Consider the following 26904-nt stretch of genomic DNA (forward strand, 5'->3'; position numbering starts at 1 on the left):
ATCATCTTCAAGCTGCACTGTGTCTGGATGTCAGGATGAGTGGTGGCATAATGCCACCGTTCAGCCTGACATTCAGATGTAGCAGTGCTGGACTCATCATGAGACAGTATGTATATCTTCTCGGCGGACAGATGTTGCTTTTTTAATTGAATTCTCTTCCAAGACGCGAGGGCGTCTGTGGAATAGGCAATGCAATAAGTGCGGTTTAATTAAGCTCTATTAAAGGAGTCTGTGTCATTATTTCAATTAAAGGACTTTTTCTGGCTGTGTCTTTATTTACCATATAACTATAGGATTAGTCATGGATGGGTGTCTTATAGATGCCTCTCCATTACTAAGGCATGGACTTGATGTCACCTGACAATACAAAGGTGACACCAACCCCACAAATATGAACTCCACTTGCCACCGCTACAGGGCAAGTGGGAAGAGCCGGGTAAAGTGCCATAATTGGTGCATATTTGGATGCACCAATTGTGGGGCAGCTGTGGGCTGCTATTTTTAGGCTGGTGAGGGCCAAAATCCATGGGCCACGCCAACCTGAGAATGCCAGGCCACAGCTGTCTGCTTTTTCCTTGGCCGGTTAACAAAAATAGGGGGACCCCACGCTATTTTTTTTTTTTTTTTTAAGGGGATCCCACTATTTTTGCTAACCATCCAAGGTAAGCAGACTGCTGTGGCCTGGCATTATCAGGCTGGTAAGGATCATGGATATTGGATCCTGACCAGCCTGAAATACCAGACCCAGTATTCTGCTTCACTCTGGCTGGTTAAAAAATATAAGGGGACCCCACATCATTTTTTTTTTTAATTTATTAAAAAGGAGAGGAGTGGTCTCTGTGCTTTCCGACACTTCTTGTGTTATCTACTTCTGGCTGTGTCACAAGATTCACAATTATTTAAATTAGTACACATGTGTAGTAAGCTGCGTTCCCGCACATAATACACGTGACTATAAAGATAATGCGGTTTTACCGCATCTAATGAAATCCTATGGGTAATGTACGCAGCGGCGACTGAGCGTCTCCACTCCATAGACATGTTGCGGTCTGGAAATACATGCCACATGTCTGTCTCCGTAGGGAAGCAGGAGGCGTCTCTGAACGCATTGGAGATGGCATTTCAAGAAATCCCTTCCACTATGCTGTAACAGCTGACCGCTGCGGGTTTACGCAGCGTCCACAGACTGTGGGAACATACCCCCAATATATCTGCAAGCAGGAAATCACTTTGTTTTTGTTCCCAGAAGCCAACTTTCTATTCACTTTATTTCAAAGTGACAAAACGCATGCAATGAAAAAACGCAGGTGACCTGCCAGTGACCTCAGATGCGGATTTCAGCCGCGTCAAATCCTGAGCCATTCCTGATCGTGTCCACATACCCCAAGACCTGATCTGCCAAGACAAATCAGCCGCCTGTGCTCCTTCGGATCAGTATCAATTCTGTCACTGATTTTCCAGATTTCTTCCACTTTTGTTAAGAGAACCGACTTAGAATTAACTATACTACAAATCAAAGTTCAATGCTCTCTTTATACAGGGCTTTCCATACTGTGGATTTACAGTTAAGACTTCAGACTGTGAATAAATTCAATCTATGAACCACCATTGTAATCACTCCAAATACATTTTGTGTCTGAGTGTATAGACTGTTTTTGAGTCTATGCAACACGCCTCTATAGGGAAGAGTAAATATCCTGGTAATTAAAACCTCCCTGGTGGTGTAAAGTGGAGGGGGCCAATAGCTTTCATTTTACTGCACCAGGGTAGAATAGGGAGGTAATCGATCTAGTGCTAGGCCTCATTCACACGGCAGTATTTAGCATCAGTGTTTGTATGCTAAAACAAGGAGTGGAAATTACAGAGAAAAACTATAATTGAAAGACTGATACCTGGTCTGTGTTGGAGACACTCCTGATTTTGGCATAAAAATACGAATGAGATACTGATCAAAATTACGGATGTGTGAACGAGGCCTTAGGGCTCATACCCATTTGCGAGAAAAATAAAAGTCCGATTTGCAGACTGAAAAAAACGGATGAGTGCTATGTGAGTGTAATGCGAATTCCGTGCGATTTTTCCACGGAACATCCAGATGCAACTTACTGAGCAGACTCAGGGATGTTAGAGACCTTGCTATCATCTCTAACTGTTTATGCCATTTGCACAACAGCAGGAGAAATTGAATCACAATCAGTGTTCATTTCACAGAAGTGTGACTGACTTGGAGTTACATTTTGTTGTTTAAGTGCTCCCTTTATTTTTTTGAGCTATATATATATAGAGCGAGAGAGAAAGAAAAAGAACACAGCAGCACATGTACATGAATCTAGGCCATGTGAAAAACACAGAAAAACATTAAAGCCATTCAATTTAGATAATAATCCTCAAAAATTTTTTAAACTTACAGTAAGATGAAAATGAAGGTTCTTAGGCTACTTTCACACTTGCGTTTTTTTGTGCTGCCTGCGCAGTGCAAACACGCATAAAAACGCATCATGCTTTTTGAATGCGTTTTCTTGGTTTTTTTTGCGCATGGTTTTTGCAAAAAAACGCATGCGTTTTTTTGCGCTGACGTGCGCATGAGCATGCGCACGTCAGCACTCCAATAGATGTTAATGGGTTTTGGGTGCATTGCGTGCGCATGCATTTTTTTGAGACAGGTCGGACGCACAAAAAATGCAACAGGATGCATTTTGTGCGCCCAGGCGCACACTACAAAAAAATGCATGCGCGCACAAACGCATGACTATGCGCACCCATGTTAAGTATAGGAAAAAAATGCATGCGCATGTATGCGCAAAAACGCAGCGCAAAAAAATGCAAGTGTGAAAGTAGCCTTAGTGCACAAATTGGCCAATTCATGTAAGCCCATCAACCATGGCAAGGTGACCTCCCCCTGATGGGTCCCTGCTCTACCGTACATAAGCATGATTTACATGATACATGAAATAACATGATTTACTGTATATATGCCAGTGACTACTAATTTTATTAAGTGTGTTTGTGTAAAATTTTGGATCTGTAGGTGTTAAATGAAAGAATATCACGAAAAAAAAATTGAGTGCGCTCCCGCACAATTTTCTCCGCCAGAGACGGAAAGCTAGTGACTGAGGGCAGATATTAATAGCCTAGAGAGGGACCATTGTTTTTGCCCCCCAGCCAAGGCGCATCTGTAAGATGCACCAACACACAGGCTCTCCATGCATGTGCTGTGACAGTGACAGCAGCGACACATGTAGCTGCAGCAGCGATCAGCTGTTCAGCCGGCGGGATCCAGAAAGCCTGATTCCCACTGTAGCTTATTCAGCAAGCGATTTAGCTTACCGAATCAGCGAGGAACCCAAGATATTCGCTCAACTCTAGTAACGGGCACTTGCGCTCATCACTGCCGCATAGTTGTTTTAGTGACCATGAAGGATACGGTGTCAGCATTGTCCTCAAACAAAAGAAACCACATCCAGATTATAAGATGCACTAATCCAAAAAAATACAAATATTTTTTATATTACAAAGCTAATACCAAGAAATGAAAGGCTGTCTTCACTGCAGTATCCACATGCACATTATATTCATTTTTTTTCCTTGCCAGACAGGAAGGGTTTGGTGTACAAATGAAACACACAATCTGTGCTAAAAATTGCTTGAGCCAAAAAATCTATTTATCAGTGTCCAATCTCTATGGCACATGTGCAAAACAGACATTGAGATTTCATTTAGTTGAAAATAAAAAACTCAAAATATTTGTAGACATTTATTACATAAAGTGTAATTATTTACTGGAGGCAAAACATTGTAAAAGAGTTAGATATTCCTATGTTAGTATCGGAAGTCAGGGATGTGCAGCCTTCATATTTGTACAAAATAAAAGCGGAAAAAGAAAATAAAAATGTGACAAGCTACAAGAGAGCGGTACTCCGTTCTGTCTGGGTTGAGATGTGCCATAAAGCACGGTACCGGAGGTCACCGCATCGGAGATCGGACAGTTCTGCCCCCAGACGCTAATTAGTGGGATATAAGGCAGCATGTTGAGAAACCATAACATATAGAATCCAGTGCATCCATGGTGGGAATGTGTATCGCTGATCACTTTATGCAGTAGCACACAATGTATGTGATCAACAATGGTTAGAAAACAAACTGTGTTGTGGTTTGGATCTAAGAAGAGATGATATGTCCAGACCACGTCTCGTGCTTTGTTCCCGGAGTTAGATGGGTGATCACAACGTCCACCGCCTGCTTCTTCTCATTCTTTGGAGGAATCGTGCAGACTTTGTAAGTGACTTCATCACCTTCTACAGGGACATATTCGCCTTCAATACTGTCAAAGTGGGAAAAAAAAGTTTCTATAATCAAAATACCCTTGAATATCTGGCAGTAATTTGCTCCTAGTTAATAACTGCAGTGACAGATTAATATCAAATTAAAGCAGCATTCTGATGGCACATTAATGGTGCCTCAAAAGGAGGTAATTGTTATATATATATATATATATATATATATATATATATATATATATACACACACACACACACGCAGTACAGACCAAAAGCTGGTGACACCGATCCGACCCCCCCCCACCGGTTAATGGGGGCGATCTGCCCCCCGCCACTGAATGACAGCGGCGATGTGCCGCCGCTGTCATCATCTGCCCCCCCGCCTTCCGATCTCCCCCCCCCCACCCCCGGTACTCACCGAGTGCCGCTATGGCACCCGGCGTCCCGCGGTCCCGGACCATGGGCGCCGCCATATTGGAAAAGCGCCCGCCGGCTGCAATTTACTTTCATTCATTTTGATCACTGTGATAAACTCTCACAGTGATCAAAATAGAATGAAAAGTAAATAAACCCCCCGTTTATCACCCCCATAAGCAGGATCAACTAATAAAATAAAGAAATTATTTTTATTTTTCCATTACGGTTAGGGTTGGAAAGAGGGTTAGGGTTGGAAAGAGGGTTAGGATTGGAAATTGGGTTAGGGTTGGAATTAGGGTTAGGGTTGGAATTAAGAGTTAGAATTAGGGTTGGGGTTAGGGGTGTGTTGGGGTTAGGGTTGGAGTTAGAATTGAGAAGTTTCCACTGTTTAGGCACATCACGGGGGTCTCCAAACGCGACATGGTGCAACCATTGATTTCAGCCAATTTTGCGTTCAAAAAGTCAAACTGTGCTCCCTCCCTTCCAAGCCCTGACGTGTGCCCAAACAGTGGTTTACCCCAACATATGGGGCATCAGCGTACTCAGGAAAAATTGCACAACTTTGGGGGTTTAATTTCTCCTGGTACCCTTGGGAAAATAAAAAATTGGGGCTAAAAAATTATTTTTGTGGAAAAAATTTTTTGTTTTTTATTTTCACGTCTCTGTGTTATACACTTCTGTGAAGCACTTGGGGGTTCAAAGTGCTCACCAGGCATCTAGATAAGTTCCTTGGGGGGTCTAGTTTCCAAAATGGGGTCACTTGTGGGGGGTTTCTATTGCTTAGGCACATCAGGGGCTCTGCAAACGTAACGACGACCGCAGACCATTCCATCAAAGTCTGCATTTCAAAACGTCACTACTTCCATTCCGAGCCCTTACGTGTGCCCAAACAATGGTTCCCCCCCATATATGGGGTACCAGCGTACTCAGGACAAACTGGACAACTTTTGGGGTCCAATTTACAAGCTACCCTTGTGAAAAAAAAATTGCTGGCTAAAAATCATTTTTTTGAGGAAAAAAAATTATTTTTTATTTTCACGGCTCTGCGTTACATCTAGATAAGTTCCTTGGGGGTCTAGTTTCCAAAATGGGGTCATTTGTGGGGGAGCTCCAATGTTTAGGTACAAAGGGGCTCTCCAAACACGACATGGTGTTCGCTAACAATTAGAAGTAATTTGCATTTCAAAACTCAAATGGCGCTCCTTCCCTTTTGAGCCCTGCCGTGTGCCCTAACAGTGGTTCCCCCCACATATGGGGTACCAGCGTACTCAGGACAAACTGGACAACTTTTGTGGTCCAATTTTTCCTGTTAACCATGTGAAAATTAAAAATAGTGTGCTAAAAAATCATTTTTGAGGAAAAAATTATTTTTTTATTTTCACTGCTGTTATAAACTTTTGTGAAGTACTTGGTTGTTCAAAGTGCTCAATACACATCTAGATAAGTTCCATAAGGGGTCGTTTCCAAAATGGGGTCACTTGTGGGGGAGCTCCAATGTTTAGGTACACAGGGGCTCTCCAAACGCGACATGGTGTCCGATAACGATTGGAGCTAATTTTCCATTCAAAAAGTCAAATGGTGCTCCTTCCCTTCCGGACCCTGCCGTGCGCCCAAACAGTGGTTTATGACCACATATGAGGTATCGGTGTACTCAGGAGAAATTGCCCAACAAATTTTAGGATCCATTTTATCCTGTTACCCATGTGAAATTAAAAAAATTGATGCTAAAATAAAATATTTGTTGGAAAAATTAAAATGTCCATTTTTTCTTTCCACGTTGCTTTAGTTCCTGTGAAACACCTGAAGGGTTAATAATCTTCTTGAATGTAGTTTTGAGTAGTTTAAGGGGTGCAGTTTTTGGAATGGTGTCACTTTTGGGTATTTTCTGCCATATAGACCCCTCAAAGTGACTTCAAATGTGAGGTGGTCCCTAAAAAAATGGTTTTGTAAATTTTGTTGTAAAAATTAGAACTCGCTGGTCAACTTTTAACCCTTATAACTTCGTAAGAAAAAATATTTTGTTTCCAAAATTTTGCTGATGTGAAGTAGACATGTGGGAACTGTTATTTAGTAACAATTTTGTGTCACATAACTCTCTGGTTTAACAGAATAAAAATTCAAAATTTGAAAATTGCAAAATTTTCTAAATTTTCGCCAAATTTCTGATTTTTTCACAAGTAAACGCAAAAATTATCTACCTAAATTTACCACTAACATGAAGCCCAATATGTCGCGAAAAAACAATCTCAGAATAGCTAAGATGCGTTGAAGCGTTCCTGAGTTATCACCTCATAAAGGGACACTGGTCAGAATTGCAAAAAATGGCCAGGTCATTAAGGTCAAAATAGGCTTGGTCATGAAGGGGTTAACAGCAGCTCAGATTAGAGACCAGGTCAATGCCACACAGAGTTCTAGCAGCAGACACATCTCTACAACAACTGTTAGGCCGCTTTCACACTTCAGGCTTTCGGTATCCGGCATGGTGCGGCGAAAAACCGGACTGCCGTATCCGGCGCCTGTTACGACCAGATACGGCTTTTTCCCCGTGCTGTTTCATTGCTGCTGCATTGCGCCGGTGTCTGCGTTTGCGGCCAGATCCAGTAGTCCGGTTTTTCGCCGCACCATGCCGGATACCGAAAGCCTGAAGTGTGAAAGCGGCCTTAAGAGGTGACTTTGTTCAGCAGGCCTTCATGGTAAAATAGCTGCTAGGAAACCACTGCTAAGGACAGGCAACAAGCAGAAGAGACTTGTTTGGGCTAGAGAACACAAGGAATGGACATTAGACCAGTGGAAATCTGTGCTTTGGTCTGATGAGTCCAAATTTGAGATCTTTAGTTCCAACCACCGTGCCTTTGTGCGATGCAGAAAACGGATGGACTCCACATGCCTGGTTCCCGCTGTGAAGCATGGAGGAGGAGGTGTGATGGTGTGAGGGTGCTTTGCTGGTGACACTGTTGGGGATTTATTCAAAATTGAAGGCATACTGAACCAGCATGGCTACCACAGCATCTTACAGCGGCATGCTATTCCATCCTGTTTGCGTTTAGTTGGATCATCATTTATTTTTCAACAGGACAATGGCCTCAAACACACCTCCAGGCTGTGTAAGGGCTATTTGACCAAGAAAGAGAGTGATGGGGTGCTACGTCAGATGACCTGGCCTCCACAGTCACCAGACCTGAACCCAATCGAGATGGTTTGGAGTGAGGTGGACCGCAGAGTGAAGGCAAAAGGGCCAACAAGTGCTAAGCATCTCTGGGAACTCCTTCAAGACTGTTGGAAGACTATTTCCGGTGACTACCTCTTGAAGCTCATCAAGAGAATGCCAAGAGTGTGCAAAGTAGTAATCAAAGCAAAAGGTGGCTACTTTGAAGAACCTAGAATATAAGACATATTTTCAGTTGTTTCACACTTTTTTTTAATTATATAATTCCACATGTGTTAATTCATAGTTTTGATGCCTTCAGAGTGAATCTACAATTTTCATAGTCATGAAAATAAAGAAAACTCTTTGAATGAGAAGGTGTGTCCAAACTTTTGGTCTGTACTGTGTGTATATATATATATATATATACACACACACATACATACATATACACATTTATATATATATATATATATATACACACATATATATATTAGATGAAGAGCCCGGCGCTGCCCGGGCATAGTAACTAACTGTGGTTAGTTATAGCAAATTATAATTATCCTCCATCCCATAGTCCCGTGCCCATATACCCATCATACATATCCACGATCCCATAGTCGAGTGCCCATATACCCATCACACATCCTCCATCCCATAGTCCCATGCCCATATGCCCATCACACATCCTCCATCCCATAGTCCCATGCCCATATACCCATTATACATATTCGCCACCCCAGTCGAGTGCCCATATACCCATCACACATCCTTCATCTCATAGTCCCATGCCCATATACCCATCATACATATCCTCCATCCCATAGTCCCATGCCCATATGCCCATCACACATCCTCCATCACATAGTCCCATGCCCATATACCCATCATACATATTCGCCACCCCAGTCGAGTGCCCATATACCCATCACACATCCTTCATCTCATAGTCCCATGCCCATATACCCATCATACATATCCTCCATCCCATAGTCCCATGCCCATATGCCCATCACACATCCTCCATCCCATAGTCCCATGCCCATATACCCATCATACATATTCGCCACCCCAGTCGAGTGCCCATATACCCATCACACATCCTTCATCTCATAGTCCCATGCCCATATACCCAGCATACATATCCTCCATCCCATAGTCCCGTGCCCATATACCCATCACATATCCTCCATCCCATAGGCCCGTGCCCATATACCCATCATACATATCCTCTATCCCATAGTCCCATGCCCATATACCCATCATACATATCCGCCATCCCATAGTCCCGTGCCCATATACCCGTCATACATATCCTCCATCCCATAGTCCAGTGCCCATATACCCATCACACATCCTCCATCCCATAGTCCCATGCCCATATCACATCCTCCATCCCATAGTCCCATGCCCATATACCCATCATACATATTCGCCACCCCAGTCGAGTGCTCATATACCCATCACACATCCTTCATCTCATAGTCCCATGCCCATATACCCATCATACATATCCTCCATCCCATAGTCCCGTGCCCATATACCCATCACATATCCTCCATCCCATAGGCCCGTGCCCATATACCCATCATACATATCCTCTATCCCATAGTCCCATATACCCATCATACATATCCGCCATCCCATAGTCCCATGCCCATATACCCATCATACATATCCGCCATCCCATAGTCGAGTGCCCATATACCCATCACATATCCTCCATCCCATAGGCCCGTGCCCATATACCCATCATACATATCCTCTATCCCATAGTCCCATGCCCATATACCCATCATACATATCCGCCATCCCATAGTCCCGTGCCCATATACCCATCACACATCCTACATCCCATAGTCCCGTTCCCATACACCAGTCATACATATCCTCCATCCCATAGTCCAGTGCCCATATACCCATCACATATCCTCCATCCCATAGGCCCGTGCCCATATACCCATCATACATATCCTCTATCCCATAGTCCCATGCCCATATACCCATCATACGGTGACAGGACAATTGTGTACAAGATAATTGTGTACGGACTATTGTGTACAGACAATTGTGTACAGGCCAATTGTGTACAAGGCAATTGTGTACAAGGCGATTGCCCTGTACACAATTGTCCTTGTACACAATTGTCCTTGGACACAATTGGCCTGTACACAATTTTCTGTACACAATTGTCCGTACACAATTATCTTGTACACAATTGTCATGGAACCCCATCATACATATCCTCCATCCCATAGTCGAGTGCCCATATACCCATCATACATATCCTCCATCCCATAGGCCCGTGCCCATATACCCATCATACATATCCTCTATCCCATAGTCCCATGCCCATATACCCATCATACATATCCGCCATCCCATAGTCCCGTGCCCATATACCCATCACACATCCTCCATCCCATAGTCCCGTGCCCATACACCAGTCATACATATCCTCCATCCCATAGTCCAGTGCCCATATACCCATCACACATCCTCCATCCCATAGTCAACCATTATGACATCATAATGAGCGGCAGGGCTTGCAACCTATGATGACATCAGCATCGCCATGGCAACCATTATGACATCATAATGAGGGGCGGGGCTTGATATGCACACACTTTTTCCCCATTATGTAGATAGGGGCAAAATTGTTTGGTGAATTGGAACGCGCGAGGTTATAATTTCGCCTCACAACATAGCCTATGACGTTCTCGGGGTCCAGGCACAGTCACACGCCTGGACCCCGAGAGCGTAATAGGCTAGGCTATGTTGTGAGGCGAAATTTTAACCCTGCGTGTTCCAATTCACCAAACAATTTTGCCCCTATCTACATAATGGGGAAAAAGTGTGTGTGCATCAAGTCCCGCCCCTCATTATGTCATAATGGTTGCCATTGCGACGCTGATGTCATCATAGGTTGCAAGCCCTGCCGCTCATTATGATGTCATAATGGTTGACTATGGGATGGAGGATGTGTGATGGGTATATGGGCACTGGACTATGGGATCGTGGATATGTATGATGGGTATATGGGCATTTGACTATGAGATGAAGGGTGTGTGATGGGTATATGGGCACTCAACTATGGGATGGCGAATATGTATGATGGGTATATGGGCATGGGACTATGGGATGGAGGATGTGTGATGGGTATATGGGCACTCGACTATGGGATGGCAAATATGTATGATGGGTATATGGGCATGGGACTATGAGATGAAGGATGTGTGATGGGTATATGGGCACTCGACTATGGGATGGCGAATATGTATGATGGGTATATGGGCATGGGACTATGAGATGAAGGATGTGTGATGGGTATATGGGCACTCGACTATGGGATGGCAAATATGTATGATGGGTATATGGGCATGGGACTATGGGATGGAGGATATGTATGACGGCTATATGGGCACGGGACTATGGGATGGCGGATATGTATGATGGGTATATGGGCACGGGACTATGGGATGGAGGATGTGTGATGGGTATATGGGCACTGGACTAAGGGATGGAGGCTATGTATGATGGGTATATGGGCACGGGACTATGGGATGGAGGATGTGTGATGGGTATATGGGCACTCTACTATGGGGTGGAGGATATGTATGATGGGTGTATGGACACTCGACTATGGGATGGAGGATATGTATGATGGGTATATGGGCACGGGCCTATGGGATGGTGATATGTATGATGGGTATATGGGCACGGGACTATGGGATGGAGGATATGTATTATGGGTATATGGGCACGGGACTATGGGATGGAGGATATGTATGATGGGTATATGGGCACTGGACTATGGGATGGAGGAAATGTATGATGGGTATATTGGCATGGGACTATGAGATGAAGGATGTGTGATGGGTATATGGGCACTCGACTATGGGATGGCGAATATGTTTGATGGGTATATGGGCATGGGACTATGGGATGGAGGATGTGTGATGGGTATATGGGCATGGGACTATGGGATGGAGGATGTGTGATGGGTATATGGGCACTCGACTATGGGATGGAGGATATGTATGATGGGTATATGGGCACGGGCCTACGGGATCGTGGATATGTATGATGGGTATATGGGCACGGGCCTATGGGATGGTGATATGTATGATGGGTATATGGGCACGGGACTATGGGATGGAGGATATGTATTATGGGTATATGGGCACGGGACTATGGGATGGAGGATATGTATGATGGGTATATGGGCACTGGACTATGGGATGGAGGAAATGTATGATGGGTATATTGGCATGGGACTATGAGATGAAGGATGTGTGATGGGTATATGGGCACTCGACTATGGGATGGCGAATATGTTTGATGGGTATATGGGCATGGGACTATGGGATGGAGGATGTGTGATGGGTATATGGGCATGGGACTATGGGATGGAGGATGTGTGATGGGTATATGGGCACTCGACTATGGGATGGAGGATATGTATGATGGGTATATGGGCACGGGCCTACGGGATCGTGGATATGTATGATGGGTATATGGGCACGGGACTATGGGATGGAGGATAATTATAATTTGCTTTAACTAACCACAGTTAGTTACTATGCCCGGGCAGCGCCGGGCTCTTCAGCTAGTATATATATAAAAACATACATACACGCACAAGATACCTAAATCCAAAGTACGAACAAATGAAAATAATGTACAGTTGTGCTCAAAAGTTTACATACCCCAGCAGAATATAAAAATAAAGAACCTCGTCCACAACTACCACAAAAGACTTCAAGCTGTCATTGATGTTAGAGGGGGCAATACACGGTATTAAGAAATAGGGTATGTAAACTTTTGGTCAGGGTCATTTGGATGTCTTGGGTTGTCATTATGATTTAAAAAGAGAAAACACAGTAGTTTTACAATAAATGGCTTCACCCAACCACTAACCATGAGTGGAGAAAAAGTTTTGGTGTCATCATTCATATTCTCTGAAAAAAGGCCAAGAAAACAAAAATTCTGCCGAGGTATGTAAGCTTTTGAGCACAACTTTAAATGAGCATATAATAGGGAAAGATATGTTCCACACGTGTATCCCTATGGTATGGATAGGTTATGTGTAGAGACCAAATTAAGTGGAAATTATACAGTACAGAGATGTTTCCACCATATTAAAATCAAACATCCCCTCTATTGTTCATACATAGTGCTATCATAGAATCGTAGAGTTGGAAGGGGCCTCCTGGGTCATCTGGTCCAACCCCCTGCTCAAAGCAGGGTTCGCTAAATCATCCCAGACAGATGTCTGTCCAGCCTCTGTTTGAAGACGTCTATTGAAGGAGAACTCACCACCTCCCGTGGCAGCCTGTTCCACTCATTGATCACTAACTGTCAAAAAGTGACAGCCCTTGAGATATTTGTAGAAAGCTATTAAGTCTCCTCTCAGTCTTCTTTTCTGCAAGCTAAACATTCTCAAATTCTGCAACCTTTGCTCATAAGACAGGGTTTGCAGACCGGTCACCATTCTGGTTGCTCTTTTCTGAACTTGCTCCAGTTTGTTGATGTCTTTCTTAAAATGTGGCGCCCAAAACTGGTCACAGTATTCCAGATGAGGTCTGACCAAAGAGGAGTAGAGGGCAATAATGACTTCACGTGATCTAGACTGTATGCTTCTGTTAATACATCCTAGAATTGCATTTGCCTTTCTTACTGCTGCATCACACTGTTGACTCATATTCAGTCTGTGATCTATTAGTATACCCAAGTCGTTTTCACATGTGCTGTTGCTTATCCCTATTCCTCCCATTCTGTATATGCTTTTTTCATTTTTATTGCCCAGATGTAGTACTTTGCATTTTTCCCTCTTAAAAACCATTCTGTTAGTTGCTGCCCACTTCTTCAGTTTATTTATATCTTTTTGAATCCTCTCTCTCTCTTCTCTAGTATTAGCTATCCCTCCTAGCTTTGTCATCAGAAAATTTAATCAGTTTACCCTCAATTTCTTCATCTTAATCGTTGATAAAGATGTTGAACAATACAGGGCCCAGGACAGAGCCCTGTGGTACCCCACTTGAGACATTCTTTCAACTGGATGTGCAGCCATTTACGACCACTCTTTGGGTCCGATCACTAAGCCAGTTATGAATCCACCTAACAGCTGCCTTGTCCGTTGCATACTTAGCCATTTTTTCAATAAGGATTGTTTGAGATACTTTGTCAAATGCTTTGCTGAAGTCAAGATATACTATATCTACAGCATTTCCCTGATCCACCCAATCAGTGATTCTGTCACAGAAGGAAATTAAGTTAGTCTGACATGACTTACTAGTTACAAACCCATGCTGACTCTGTTTAATCACTTCATTCTTATCCTGGTACTTACATACAGGTTTGGCACCTGTATATGTAGAATAATGTAGAATAATGTGATAGCCCTGGAATGGCTGCCACTAGCGTCCCCTCACCCCGACACGCATTTCGCCACTAGATTCATCCAGGCGTCCTGGTTTTAGGTACCTTGTTGTGTATACACACGTGGTCTAAATCATTGGTACTCCTCGTTATGAAAGAAAAACCCACAATGGTCACAGAAATAACTTGAATCTGACAAAAGTAATAATAAATCAAAAATCTATGAAAATGAACAAATGAAAGTCAGACATTGCTTTTCAACCATGCTTCCACAGAATAAAAAAAAAAATAAAAGTCACGAAATAGGCTTGGACAGAAATCATGATACCCTTAACTTAATATTTTGTTGCACAATCTTTTGAGGCAATCACTGCGATCAAACGATTCCAGTAACTGTCAATGAGACTTCTTCACCAGTCACAGAAGAAGTAAGCAGGCTACTTGCATCTTCTCGCCCAACCACTTGCACCAGTGACCCATTTCTGTCACATCTCCTCCAGTCCCTTTCCCCTGCTGTCACTCCTCACCTAACTAAAATATTTAACCTCTCTCTTCTGGTATCGTTCCCTCCTCATTTAAGCATGTCATCATACATCCACTACTTAAGAAACCATCCCTCGACCAAAACTGTGCCGCTAACTATAGACCTGTCTCTAATCTTCCCTTCATCTCTAAACTCCTGGAACGCCTGTTCCACTCCGCTATCTCTTTGATAACTCTCTTCTCGACCCTCTCCAATCCGGTTTCCGCTCTTTACACTCTACTGAAACTGCCCTCACTAAAGTCTCTAATGATCTACTAACAGCTAAATCAAATGGTCATTACTCCATGCTAATTCTCTTGGATCTCTCTGCAGAATTCGACACTGTGGATCATCGGCTCCTCCTCACTATGCTCCGTTCCATTGGCCTCAAGGATACCGTTCTCTCCTGGTTCTCCTCCTATCTCTCTGACCGCTCCTTTACTGTATCTTTTGCCGGTTCCTCCTCCTCTCACCTTCCCCTTACTGTTGGGGTTCCTCAAGAATCGGTTCTAGGCCCCCTTCTCTTCTCCTTGTACACTCCCCCTATTGGTCAAACAATCAGTAGATTTGGTTTCCTGTACAATCTCTATGCTGATGACACCCAACTATACGCTTCTTCTCCTGACATCACGCCAGCCTTTCTAGAAAACACCGGCGATTGTCTAAACGCTGTGTCTAACATCATGTCCTCACTATATCTGAAACTGAACCTGTCAAAGACTAAACTCCTTGTGTTTCCTACCTCTACTAATGTACCTATACCCGACATTGCCATTTCTGTGTGTGGCTCCACTATTACTCCCCAGCAACATGCCCGCTGTCTTGGGGTCATACTTGACTCCGAGCTTTCCTTTGCCCCCCACATTCGATCACTGGCTCTCTCTGCACCTCAAAAACATTTCTAGAATTCGACCTTTTCTTACTTTTGACTCTGCAAAAACTCTTACTGATTCTCTTATTCATTCTCGTCTCGACTATTGTAACTCTCTTCTAATATCGGTCTCCCTCTTACCAAACTCTCCCCTCTCCAATCTGTCTTGAATGCTGCAGCCAGGATCATATTCCTCACCAATCGTTACAGCGATGCCTCTACCTTGTGCCAGTCATTACACTGGCTACCCATCCACTCCAGAATTCAGTATAAACTTATTACCCTCACCCACAAAGCCCTCCATGGCTCAGCACCACCCTACATCTCCTCCCTTGTTTCAGTATACCACCCTACCCGCGCCCTCCGTTCTGCTGATGACCTGAGGTTAGCATCCTTAATAATCAGAGCCTCCCACTCCCGTCTCCAAGACTTTACACGTGCTGCGCCAATTCTTTGGAATGCACTTCCCAGGTCAATACGATTAGTCCCCAATCCCCACAATTTTAAGCGTGCCCTGAAAATGCATTTATTCAGACTGGCCTATCGCCTCAACACATTAACCTAATCTATCCCTGTGTGGCACAGCCAAAAGTTTTACCATAACCAGGTTCCCTGCATCATGTTCGCACATACTTTATGCATCCAATAGCCCTCTGTGTCTGTACTGTTACACACTTAACATTATGGCTGGTCCATACAATCAGGGCAACTGTTACCACCCACCTTTCATGTCTACCTTTTTCCTCATAGATTGTAAGCTTGCGAGCAGGGACCTCATTCCTCTTGGTATCGGTTATGATCTCTGAGATTATTGTTATGCTGTAATGTCTATTGTCTGTACAAATCCCCTCTGAAATGTAAAGTGCTGCGGAATATGTCGGCGCTATAGAAATAAAATTTATTATTATTATTATATTATTATTATGCACCCCTTGACAGGTATTTTGGCCTACTCCTCAGGAGCAAACTGCTCCAGTTACCTCATGTTTGAAGGTTGCCTTTTCCAGATGACATGTTTCAGCTCTTTCCAAAGATGCTCAATAGGATTTAGGTCAGGGCTCATAGAAGACCACTTCAGAATAGTCCAATGTTTTCCTCTTAGCCATTCTTGGAGGTTCTTAGCTTTGTTTTGGGTTATTAACTTGTTGCAAGACCCATGACCTGTGACTGAGACCAAGCTTTCTGACACTGGGCAGCACATTTCTCTCTAGAATTCCTGATAGTTTTAAGATTTCATTGTACCCTGCACAGATTCTAGACATCCTGTGCCAGATGTAGCAAAGCAGTCCCAGAGCATAACAGAGCCTCCTCTATGTTTCACAGTAGGGACAGTGTTCTTTTCTTGATATGCTTTATTTTTCCATCTGTGAACATAACGCTGATGTCTAATGCCAACAAGTTCCATTTTTGTCTCATCTGTCCATAGGACATTCATCCAGAAGCTTTATGGCTTGTCAACATGTAGTTTGGCAAAATCCAGTCTGGCTTTTTTTATGATTTTTTTTCAACAATGGTGTCCTCCTTGGTCGTTTCCCATGAAGTCCACTTTGGCTCATACAACGATGGATGGGGCGATCTGACACTGACATTCCTTGAGCTTCAAGTTCACCTTTAATCTGTTTAGAAGTTTTTCTGGGCTCTTTTATTACCATTCGTATTATCCGTCTCTTTGATTTGTCATCAATTTTCCTCCTGCGGCCACGTCCAGGGAGGTCTGCTACAATCCCATGGAGCTTACATTTCTGAATAATATGTGCAACTGTAGTCACAGGAGCATCAAGCTGCTTGGAGATGGTCTCATAACTTTTACCTTTAACATGTTTGTCTATAATTTTCTTTCTAATCTTCTGAGACAACTCTTTCCTTCACTTCCTCTGGTCAATGTTGAGTGTGTTACACACCATGTCACCAAACAGCACAGTGAGTATCTGTAGCCCTCTATACAGGCCCACACTCACTGATTCCAAGACCGAAGACACCTGTGATGCTAATTAGTGGACAAACACCGCAATTTAACATGTCCCTTTTGTCTCATTACTTTCAGGGGTATCATCATTTCTGTCCAGGTCCATTTCATGAGTTTTATTATTTTTTAAATTCTGTGGAAGCATGCTTGAAAAGCAATGTCTGACTTTTATTTGTTCATTTTCAGAGATTTTTGATTTATTATTACTTTTGTCAGATTGAAGTTATTTCTGTCACCATTGTGGGTTTTTCTGTTGTTAAACGAGGGGTACCAACAATTTTGACAGTGTGTGTGTGTATATATATATATATATATATATATATATATATATATATATATATATATAATATATATACATACACATATATATATATATATATATATATATATATATATATATATATATACACACACACATACATATACACACACACGGGTTGGACAAAATAATGGAAACACCTGGAAACATCAACAAGAGTTAGTTTAATATGTTGTAGGTCCACCTTTTGCAGCGATTACAGCCTCAATTCTCTGAGGTATGGATTCATACAAGGTGTGAATTGTTTCCAAAGGAATTGTAGCCCATTCTTCAGTTAAAACACGCTCCAGTTCTTTGAGCGACGATGGTGGCGGAAATCGACGTCTAACTTGAATCTCTTAAATCGACCATAAATGCTCAATAATGTTGAGGTCTGGGGATTGTGGGGGCCAGATGAGATGCTCAATTTCATTACAATGTTCCTCGTGCCATGCTTTAATGATTCTAGCTGTATGAATTGGTGCATTATCATCCTGAAAGATGGCGTTCCCCTCCGGGAACAGTGCTTGAACCATAGGATGCACTTGGTTGCCCAAAATGCCTAAATAATCTCGGCTGTTAATTCTTCCATGAAGGGATATCATTGGCCCGGCGGATCTCCACGAAATAGCACCCCAGATCATCACAGAACCTCCGCCATGTTTTACGGTTGGGAGAAGGCAGTCTGGATGGAATGCTTCTTTCGGCTGTCTCCAAACGTACACTCGGCCGGAGGTCGGAAATAGGGTAAACGATGATTCGTTTGAGAATATCACAGGTTTCCACTGCTCGAGGGACCAATTCTGGAGGTTTCTACACCACTCTAAACGCTTGGAAACATTTGTCATTGAGAGCAGCGGTTTTCGAATTGCAGCTCTTCCGTGAAATCCAGATTTGTGCAGCTCCCGACGGACAGTTTTTGTGGAAACTGGGTTCTGTAGGTGTTCATTGAGCTCAGCAGTGATTTTCGGAGCCGTGGTCTTGCGATCCTCTCTCACAATTCGCTTTAGAGTCCGACGGTCTCTCTCAGTCAACTTCGACTTTCGGCCGGACCTGTGTTTTGCTGCGGACGTTTTTCCTTCTCTTTCAAACGCAATCACTACTTTGGAGACAGTACCTCTTGACACGCGAAGCATTCGGGCACTTTCTGTTACACTAGCGCCTGCCATACGAGCACCAACAATTTGGGCTCTTTGAAAATCTGAGAGGTCAGCCATTGGTATCAGGTTTTCATCAATGTTCTTACAATTCTGCAAAACAAACAGTTAATTTACATACACATATCACAGAACACAAGTAATCAGCTACAAGACATTACCATATGTTACGGTTTGCATGTTTATAACATGTTCGAAGATTATGATGCCAAAACGTTAGGTGTTTCCATTATTTTGTCCAAACCCTGTATGTATATGTGTATATATATATATATATATATATATATATATATATATATATATATATATCCTCTTTTTGATTCCATGATTTTTTTATATACATCTTCTATACACTTGTTATTATTTGGTCTATATATACTGATTGCTTTTTCTTCTGGCTACACCAGCATCCCCTCCTGTTGGACATTCTGCTTTTTTAATCTCAATAAAAGTTAATCTCATGGATCTCTTCAGCACTCAGTGTTTTTTGTACACTTAGCCTGAGTTGTATCATAAAGGCAGGGTTTGCCACCATATGGATGCTAAAATTCAGTCAAAAATTAGCCCAATATAGATCCATATTCCCATATATACAAAGTGAATGACGATCATACATGCTACAGGACTTCATAATGGATAACAATAAGAGTTCATCCATTTTTGGGGACTCTTATGCCACTATAAAATATAAAAAAACATATACTGATCAGTTTACACTATTAAGTACTTGCTATTCTGACCTATTTGTATAGGAAATAAAACCACTTAAGAATTAAGAAAAAATAAAACCTGGCAAATATTGACAATTACCAATAAAACAAGTGGAGGTTTATGACCTTATAAATAATTGATGTGGATCCATCATTAGACAAGTATAAACAGCCGGCTCCCTGGCTCTACAGGAATTAAAGTGGGCTATCAATCTCAGAGTAGTCAGAGAGCCCACAGCTAATAATGAAGGGTGATGCAATATCTGGCACTGAAGTGGAACAAGCCTTAAAATCAAAGTTTCCCATGACTCTCTCACACAATGAAAGACAAACCATGAGGGCGTCCTGTACAACACCGGATGCTCAGAGGATCCATGTCCTGATTTACATCTAGCAGAACGTTACAACACTTACTCCGAAATGTGTACAAAAATATCCGGCCCGCCATCTTCAGGTATTATGAAGCCGTGTCCTTTGGAACGGGAGAAGAACTTACATACTCCTTTGTACAATGGTCCTTCAGACGCTCGGACAGTTCTGTAGGAAACGAAGAAATGCAGCAATGTAAATTATCCTTTATTCCATGGTTAAGTGGGTTGACAATACATAACATACATATACCGATAGACAACATCAGGTAGAAAAGAAAACAAGTAAGATGAGCAATCCTTTATGCGCACTGGGGGTAGATGTTGCACACGTGGCACATGTAGTTAGTGCAGGTTGTTGGCTTTTCTGAAGTGTTGGGCTTTCAGGTAAAGCATTCCAGATTATAGGGGAAGCATGAGATACATTGGAGACTATTGTGTGAGAGGAAGACAAAAAGTGGGCACAGATCTTGTGAAGACCTGAGACCTTGTGTGGGGAGATATAGGGAAATTGAAGTGGGCAAGTATGGAGGAGGAAGGTTATGGGCGGCCATGTCATCAGCATTTTGGACTGAATTATCCGGGCCATGGTAACAACATTTGTCAATAAACAGAGGCAGTGGAGTAACAAAAGGAAAGGTGGATTAAACAGCAGAATTGAGATTGGTTTGCAGCAGCAAAAGTGTTATATGAGAGGCCACAGAGAAAGCTGTTGCAGTAGTCCAAGAGGGAGAGGAGGTTCGTACAAACGTTTTATTTTCTTCCTAAAAGTTGAAGTCATAGATTTGAGTAATGCTTTTAAGCTGAAACGCCTAAACCCTTCATCCAGTTTTAATGTGGATACCCTCAAATGAAAGCTGAAAGTCTGAACTTTGTTTAAAATTCATTGTGGTAATGTCTAGAACCAAAATTAGAAAAATGTTGTCTCTGTCCAAATATATATGGACCTAACTGTATGTGCACAAGTCAAGTATTTGTGCAGACACTGTGCACACTACCGTTGTAGGGGACGTAGCCTCTATAACAACCATACTAGCACAGCACCTGTTACAGCGCCTGTGAAAAGAACTTAATTCATATGCAAAAGAGGAGGCTTTAATGCATTGTTACACCTACTCATCTGCATATTGGGTCCCGTCTCCCCGCTTCTGATTGACAACCAGTGCTGGCCACAACTGAATTGGTGCCTGTGTCAATGACACCGAAGTGACCCATCAGTACGCCATGACCCAGGCCCAGCCCCCATGAATAGAAAGGTACTTTTCTTTTAGAATGTGCAATTAATGAATCCATCCTACTTTATATATCGAGCTATAGCCACAACAGGGAGTTAACCATTTCATTACAAGAAGCTTGGAAAAAGAGCTAGGAGACATTGGGTCTTCAATGAAAAGCTCTTAAACACCCGATACAGGAAAGATGTACATCTTTGTACCGTGTTAGCCAGTAGATAGAAGAATATTTAGAATTGAGAGTCCTCAGTGGTTGATACCTTTTAATGGCTAACTGAAAAGATGGTAACACATTGCAAGCTTTCCAGACTATGCAGGTCTCTTCATCAGGCTAGACTAATACAACATCTGAAGTCACATATTTATGCACAATACAGCACAGAAAAAATGCAATAGATGAGACAAGTGATGTGAAGCAGAATTATCATTATGGGAGAGGGAGAAACATAAATATTGGACCAGTTCATAGATAAGGAGTCTGGATGTTTTATTGTCCTCTGAAACCCCAGTCTCATGGCTGTACTAGCTCAAAAGGCTGCTTCTACTCAATACTACGCAAAGGGTCTGAATACTTATGACCATGTGATATTTCAGTTTTTCTTTTTTTATTTAATTTGCAAAAATTTCTACATTTCTGTTTTTTTTCAGTCAAGATTGTGCGTATTAATGAGAAAAAAAATGGACTTTTCTGAATTTACCAAATGGCTGCACTGAAATAAAGACTGAAAAATTTAAAGGGGTCTGAACACTTTCGGTACCTACTATACACACTACATCTTTTAGATGACAATGTACTCACCGAGTTTTCCAAGGCGAAGACACGTCAAAAAATGTTGTGGGTCATTTTCATGGTGTATTCATTGGCATTTTTACCGTCGTTTAGGCAATGACACCGGTGTCTTTTTTACAATATGTACTGTACATGTACAGTACACGACGGAAGCGGGTGTACAGGACTGGCTCACAGGGTGCGTGTTACAGCCAAGACCTGCTTCTAACAATCGCGGTTGGAGCAGATGGTTAACCTAATCTTTTAAATGCCTCTGTCAATCACTGACAGTGGCATTTAACACTCACCGTCATGGGGTGCGTCATTCCATGCGCCCATCGGCATTCTCGTGACGTGATCCCAAGGCTTCAATGGGTTGCTAGAACAGCTGCTGGTCTGCTGAAGACCCCCATGCTTGTCATTACAGAGCTGCTCTGAAACCTTGCCTGTGATCGGGCTTCAAAGGAGACTGTGATTTCTGCTATATGCAGCGATGCCCTGGCATTGCTATATATACCAAAGCAATCCAATGATTGCAACTTCAAGTCCCCCTATGGGAACTGTTAAGAATAGTGAAAAGCAAAACGAAAAATTAAAAAAAATATTAAAAAAATGAATAAAAGATTGATAATTAGTAGTGATGAGCGAGTATACTCATTACTCGAGTATCCCAAGCATGCTCGGGTGATCTCCGAGTATTTGGATGTGCTCGGAGATCTAGCTTCTGTCGCCACAGCTGCATGATTTGCAGCTGCTAGACAGCCTGAATACATGTGGGGATTTCCTAAAAAACAGGCAATCCCCATGTACTCAGGCTGGCTAGCAGCCGCAAATCATGCAGGTATGGCGACAGAAACTAAATCTCCGAGCACATCCAAATACTCGGGAGATCACCCAAGCATGCTCAGGAAATCTCGAGTAACGAGTATACTCGCTCATCACTACACAGCACACGGACCATGCGAGTGCTGTCTGAATTTTACACACCCATATCCTTGAAAAGCCGATATTTCATCTGCCGTGTAAAGAAAATCACAGCGTGACTCGACAAATTAGAATAGGAATAATATATACACATAGAATACATAGATATAAAGATGTCAGTCACATATATAATTAGTACATTGCTTGTGCAGCTTATTGTACATGTACTTTATTAAATAATTTTCAGAAAAAAATAGCATGGGGGCCCCTGAAATTTTATTAACCAGCAGAGGGAAAGCCGACGGCTAGGGACAGATGTTTATAGCATGGAAAGGGGGTAATAGACATGGAGCTTCCCAGGCTATTAATATCAGCTCACAACTGTATACTTAGCCTTTACTGGTTATTAAAATAGGGGACCACAAAAAAATGACGTAGGGTCCCCCTATAATTAATAGCCAGCAAAGGCTAGGCAGACAGCTGTGGGTTGATATTAATCCCCATCCCAGACTAAAAAAATAAGCTCTCAGCTACCACATAAATTGCACATACATAAGATGCTCCAAATCTAGCACTTAGCCTCGCTCTTTCCACTTGGCTTGGTGCGCTGAGAAGAGGGGTGATAGTATTGGAGTTGAAGTCACCTTTATATTGTCAGGTGACATCAAGTCTAGAGGTTAGAAATGGTGGGGCGTCCATAAGACACCCCTATTACAAACCAAATAGTCAAATTGTCAGAAAAATAACACCCAGAATAAAATTCTTTATTTGAATAAAGACTGATTTATTGACTTTAAATTAACCAAAACACACTTATACTCACCTTACGCCCAATCCACTGAAGTAACTGGTTTATTCATTTTTGATATATAAAGTTGTGCTCCAAAGTTTACATAACCCAGCAGAATTTTTGTTTTCTTGGCCTTTTTTTCAGAGAATATGAATAACACCAAAAAATTTTTTCCACTTATGGTTAGTGGTTGGTTGAAGGAAAGATGAATGCAGCACGTTATCAGCAAATACTGCAGGCAAATTTGCAATCATCAGCCCGGAAGCTGTGCATGGGACGTACTTGAACGTTCCAACATGACAACGATCCAAAACACAAAGCCAAGTCAACCTGTCATTGGCTACAGCAGAACAAAGCGAAGGTTCTGGAGAGGTCATCTCAGTCTCCTGACCTCCATATCATTGAGCCACTCTGGGGAGATCTCAAGCACACAGCTCATGCTACACAGCCCAGGAATTTATAGGAACTGGAGACTTTTTAACAAGAAGAGTGGGCAGCTTTACCATCTGAGAAAATAAAGAACCTCATCCACAACTATCACAAAAGACTTCAAGCTGTCATTGATGTTAGAGTGGGCAATTAACGGTATTAAGAAATGGGGTATTTGAACTTTTGATCAGGGTCATTTGGCTTTCTTCTGGCAATTCGACCATGCAAGCAGGGCTGTGGAGTCGGAGTCATGGAGTCGGTGCTCATTTTGGTGGAGTTGGAGTCGGTATAAAATGTACCGACTCCGACTCTTAAAATATATAATAAATTGGGTACAGTAGTTCAATGCAGAATGTGCAGAATATTTTTTCATAGGAATTTGGGAAAGTTATGAAATGGCCTATAAATGGCTGTTCTATTACTGATCTAAGGCTACATTCACACACAGCGTTTTTGCTGCGTTTTTTGAGGATACATTTTTCAGCTGCAAAAGCAGATCAGCTTTTTAAAAAGCCGCATCACCTGAAACGTTTTTGAGCTCATAGATAATGTTTTCAATAGCAAAAGCAGATTAGAAAAGCGCCGCACAAACTGACATGCTCATTCAGCCCAAAAACGGATCCTCACAAAACAATGTGTCTGAATGTCATATCTTGAAACCCATTGACTTTGCTGGGATGCCCAGAGTCACTGCATTTTACTGCAAAAACGCTGTGTGTGAATCATGGCCGTAGCCAGCGAGGGGCAGGGGGGCAGCTGCCCCCCCCTAGAAGCAGGGGCACGCACCTATCAAAACTCACTTGTATGCTGCAGTGCTCCCATCCTGCACCAGCTCTAGACTGCAGGGGGCAATCTCCCCTCCTCTATCCTGTCTTCTGTCGTCTTCACCAGAGAGAGGAGGGGGAGGGGTGCCTGCCCTGCAAAGGAACCGATTCCTGGGACCCGACCTGGAGAAAGTTGTGCACATGCTGCAGCTGGCAATAAGAGATAGTCTGCAAGAGGGACATGCTGGAAATCTGATTGGAAAAGTGAGGAAATTGGTTATTGCCGCCAGAACCCCTAAAATTGATTACATCTTGAAGAGACGTGCTGGGAAAGGGGCAATTGTCGATCAAGCCACTCGGTGGGGCAGCACTTATTTAATGATTGAGCGATTGCTTGAACTAAAACCGTTTCTTATAGATATGGCGAACCCTCAGGTAACACTAAATGAAGGTCAATGGACACAGGTGGCTGAATTGAAGGAATTGCTTAATCACCCATTTACCGTGACTAAAAAATGACAAGCTGAGGATTTTGCCTGTCCCAAAGAGGAGGTTTAATCGCAGATGGCATTTCTGCTTCGATGAAACGGAGAGAGACACAGCTATTGGAAAATAAAATTTTTCTGGCAGCTGTTTATGTGGACCCAAGTCATCGTATACTGCTTGATGATCAATAGCTTACTAAAGGAAAAGAAGCTCTGAATGAGGTAGCAGTCAGGATGAGTGGCCTACAGGAGAACAGCAAGGCGCAAGAGGACTTGGGTCCTGACAGTGCTACAGCTGCCATATCTTCATCCTCATCAGATGAGGAGTTTGACTTTGACAAGTATTTGGATGACATGGAGTAGGCAAAGCATTGCCACAAGGAAAAAGATTTCACTCTGTCTCCTATAGCAAGCAGATTGACCATATTTCAGCAAAATGTTTCACTTGCTCTCAAAGAAATAGAAAAATTCAACCGTTCATCAAAACTGACTGTGCACGAGGCAATTCCTTTATACCCAGAAATTGTTAGAGATGTTGCCCATGTGCTTACAGCTTTGCCTCCAATCCAAGTTAGTGTAGAAAGGTTGTTCTCTAGCCTTAAAATTATTAGGTCAGATTTGAGGTCATCTATGAAGGAGGATCTGATGGAGGCAATTCTATTTCTTAGAACAAATTCATAGACTGCACAAATGTTATTTAGTATGTTTGTGTTGAAAACTGTTTTTTGCCACTTACATAATTTATTACATAGTGATGTGTGTATATATATATTATATATATATATATATATATATATATATATATATATATAGTAAGGTAGCGCTGTCATTCACATAGGGGATCACTCGCTTGGCAGCCAGATTATCACGTCCGGCACGGGTTTTCCCACGAAATCATACCTCCATGCGGTTTATTAGGCATCACAAACCCACAGTAGCAACATAAAGTTCATATTAGCAGCATAGCATCCATGACAGAGCTTCACTCTGTAAACCCTGTGGTCACACAGGTTGTGCACTGTTCAATGCGCAGGCTCTCAAGCCTCACCACAGTTATATCCCCTTGCTGTCAGGGTTACCTCATGGCTGTTTCTCCCTGCAGACATTCATTCCATCCTCTGGGAACTCTCAGGCACGTGCAGCCATTCAACCCAGCGTTCCTGTGCTGTCAGGAAAGGAGACATCTCCCAGCGTCTCACAGGAACTACGGTCTCTCAACGTCGTCCTGCGAGTCGAACTACCACTTGCTGACATTCTTCAGTCATCTGCCATGTCACTTCTTGGAGGAACCGTTCGGGTCCTTACATCTTGGGTTGAAGGCGGCCGCCACCTGGTGTTCTGTACCTCTTTATTGATTCGCCGACGGTCCAGCCTCAACTGCTCAATCTCTTGCAGGTA

At 42.7% G+C, this 26904-nt stretch overlaps 1 protein-coding gene across 2 annotated transcripts in view; it reads right to left on the reverse strand.

Annotated features, from left to right (window-relative positions):
* Positions 1-3741: 3741 nt before the first annotated feature.
* Positions 3742-26904, reverse strand: part of CARHSP1 (calcium regulated heat stable protein 1) — a 69964-nt gene continuing 46801 nt past the window's right edge. For both annotated transcript variants that reach the window (XM_073542817.1, XM_073542818.1), the window contains exons 3-4: positions 20160-20282; positions 3742-4321 (exon numbers count right to left, since the gene is read on the reverse strand). In XM_073542817.1, the coding sequence (XP_073398918.1) occupies positions 4159-4321; positions 20160-20282 (286 nt within the window). In that variant the 3' untranslated portion in view covers positions 3742-4158. The remainder of the gene's footprint in view (positions 4322-20159; positions 20283-26904) is intronic.

Source organism: Dendrobates tinctorius, unplaced genomic scaffold, assembly GCF_039654945.1.
Source record: "Dendrobates tinctorius isolate UK_male_01 unplaced genomic scaffold, ASM3965494v1 ptg000129l, whole genome shotgun sequence".
Taxonomy (NCBI): domain Eukaryota; kingdom Metazoa; phylum Chordata; class Amphibia; order Anura; family Dendrobatidae; genus Dendrobates; species Dendrobates tinctorius.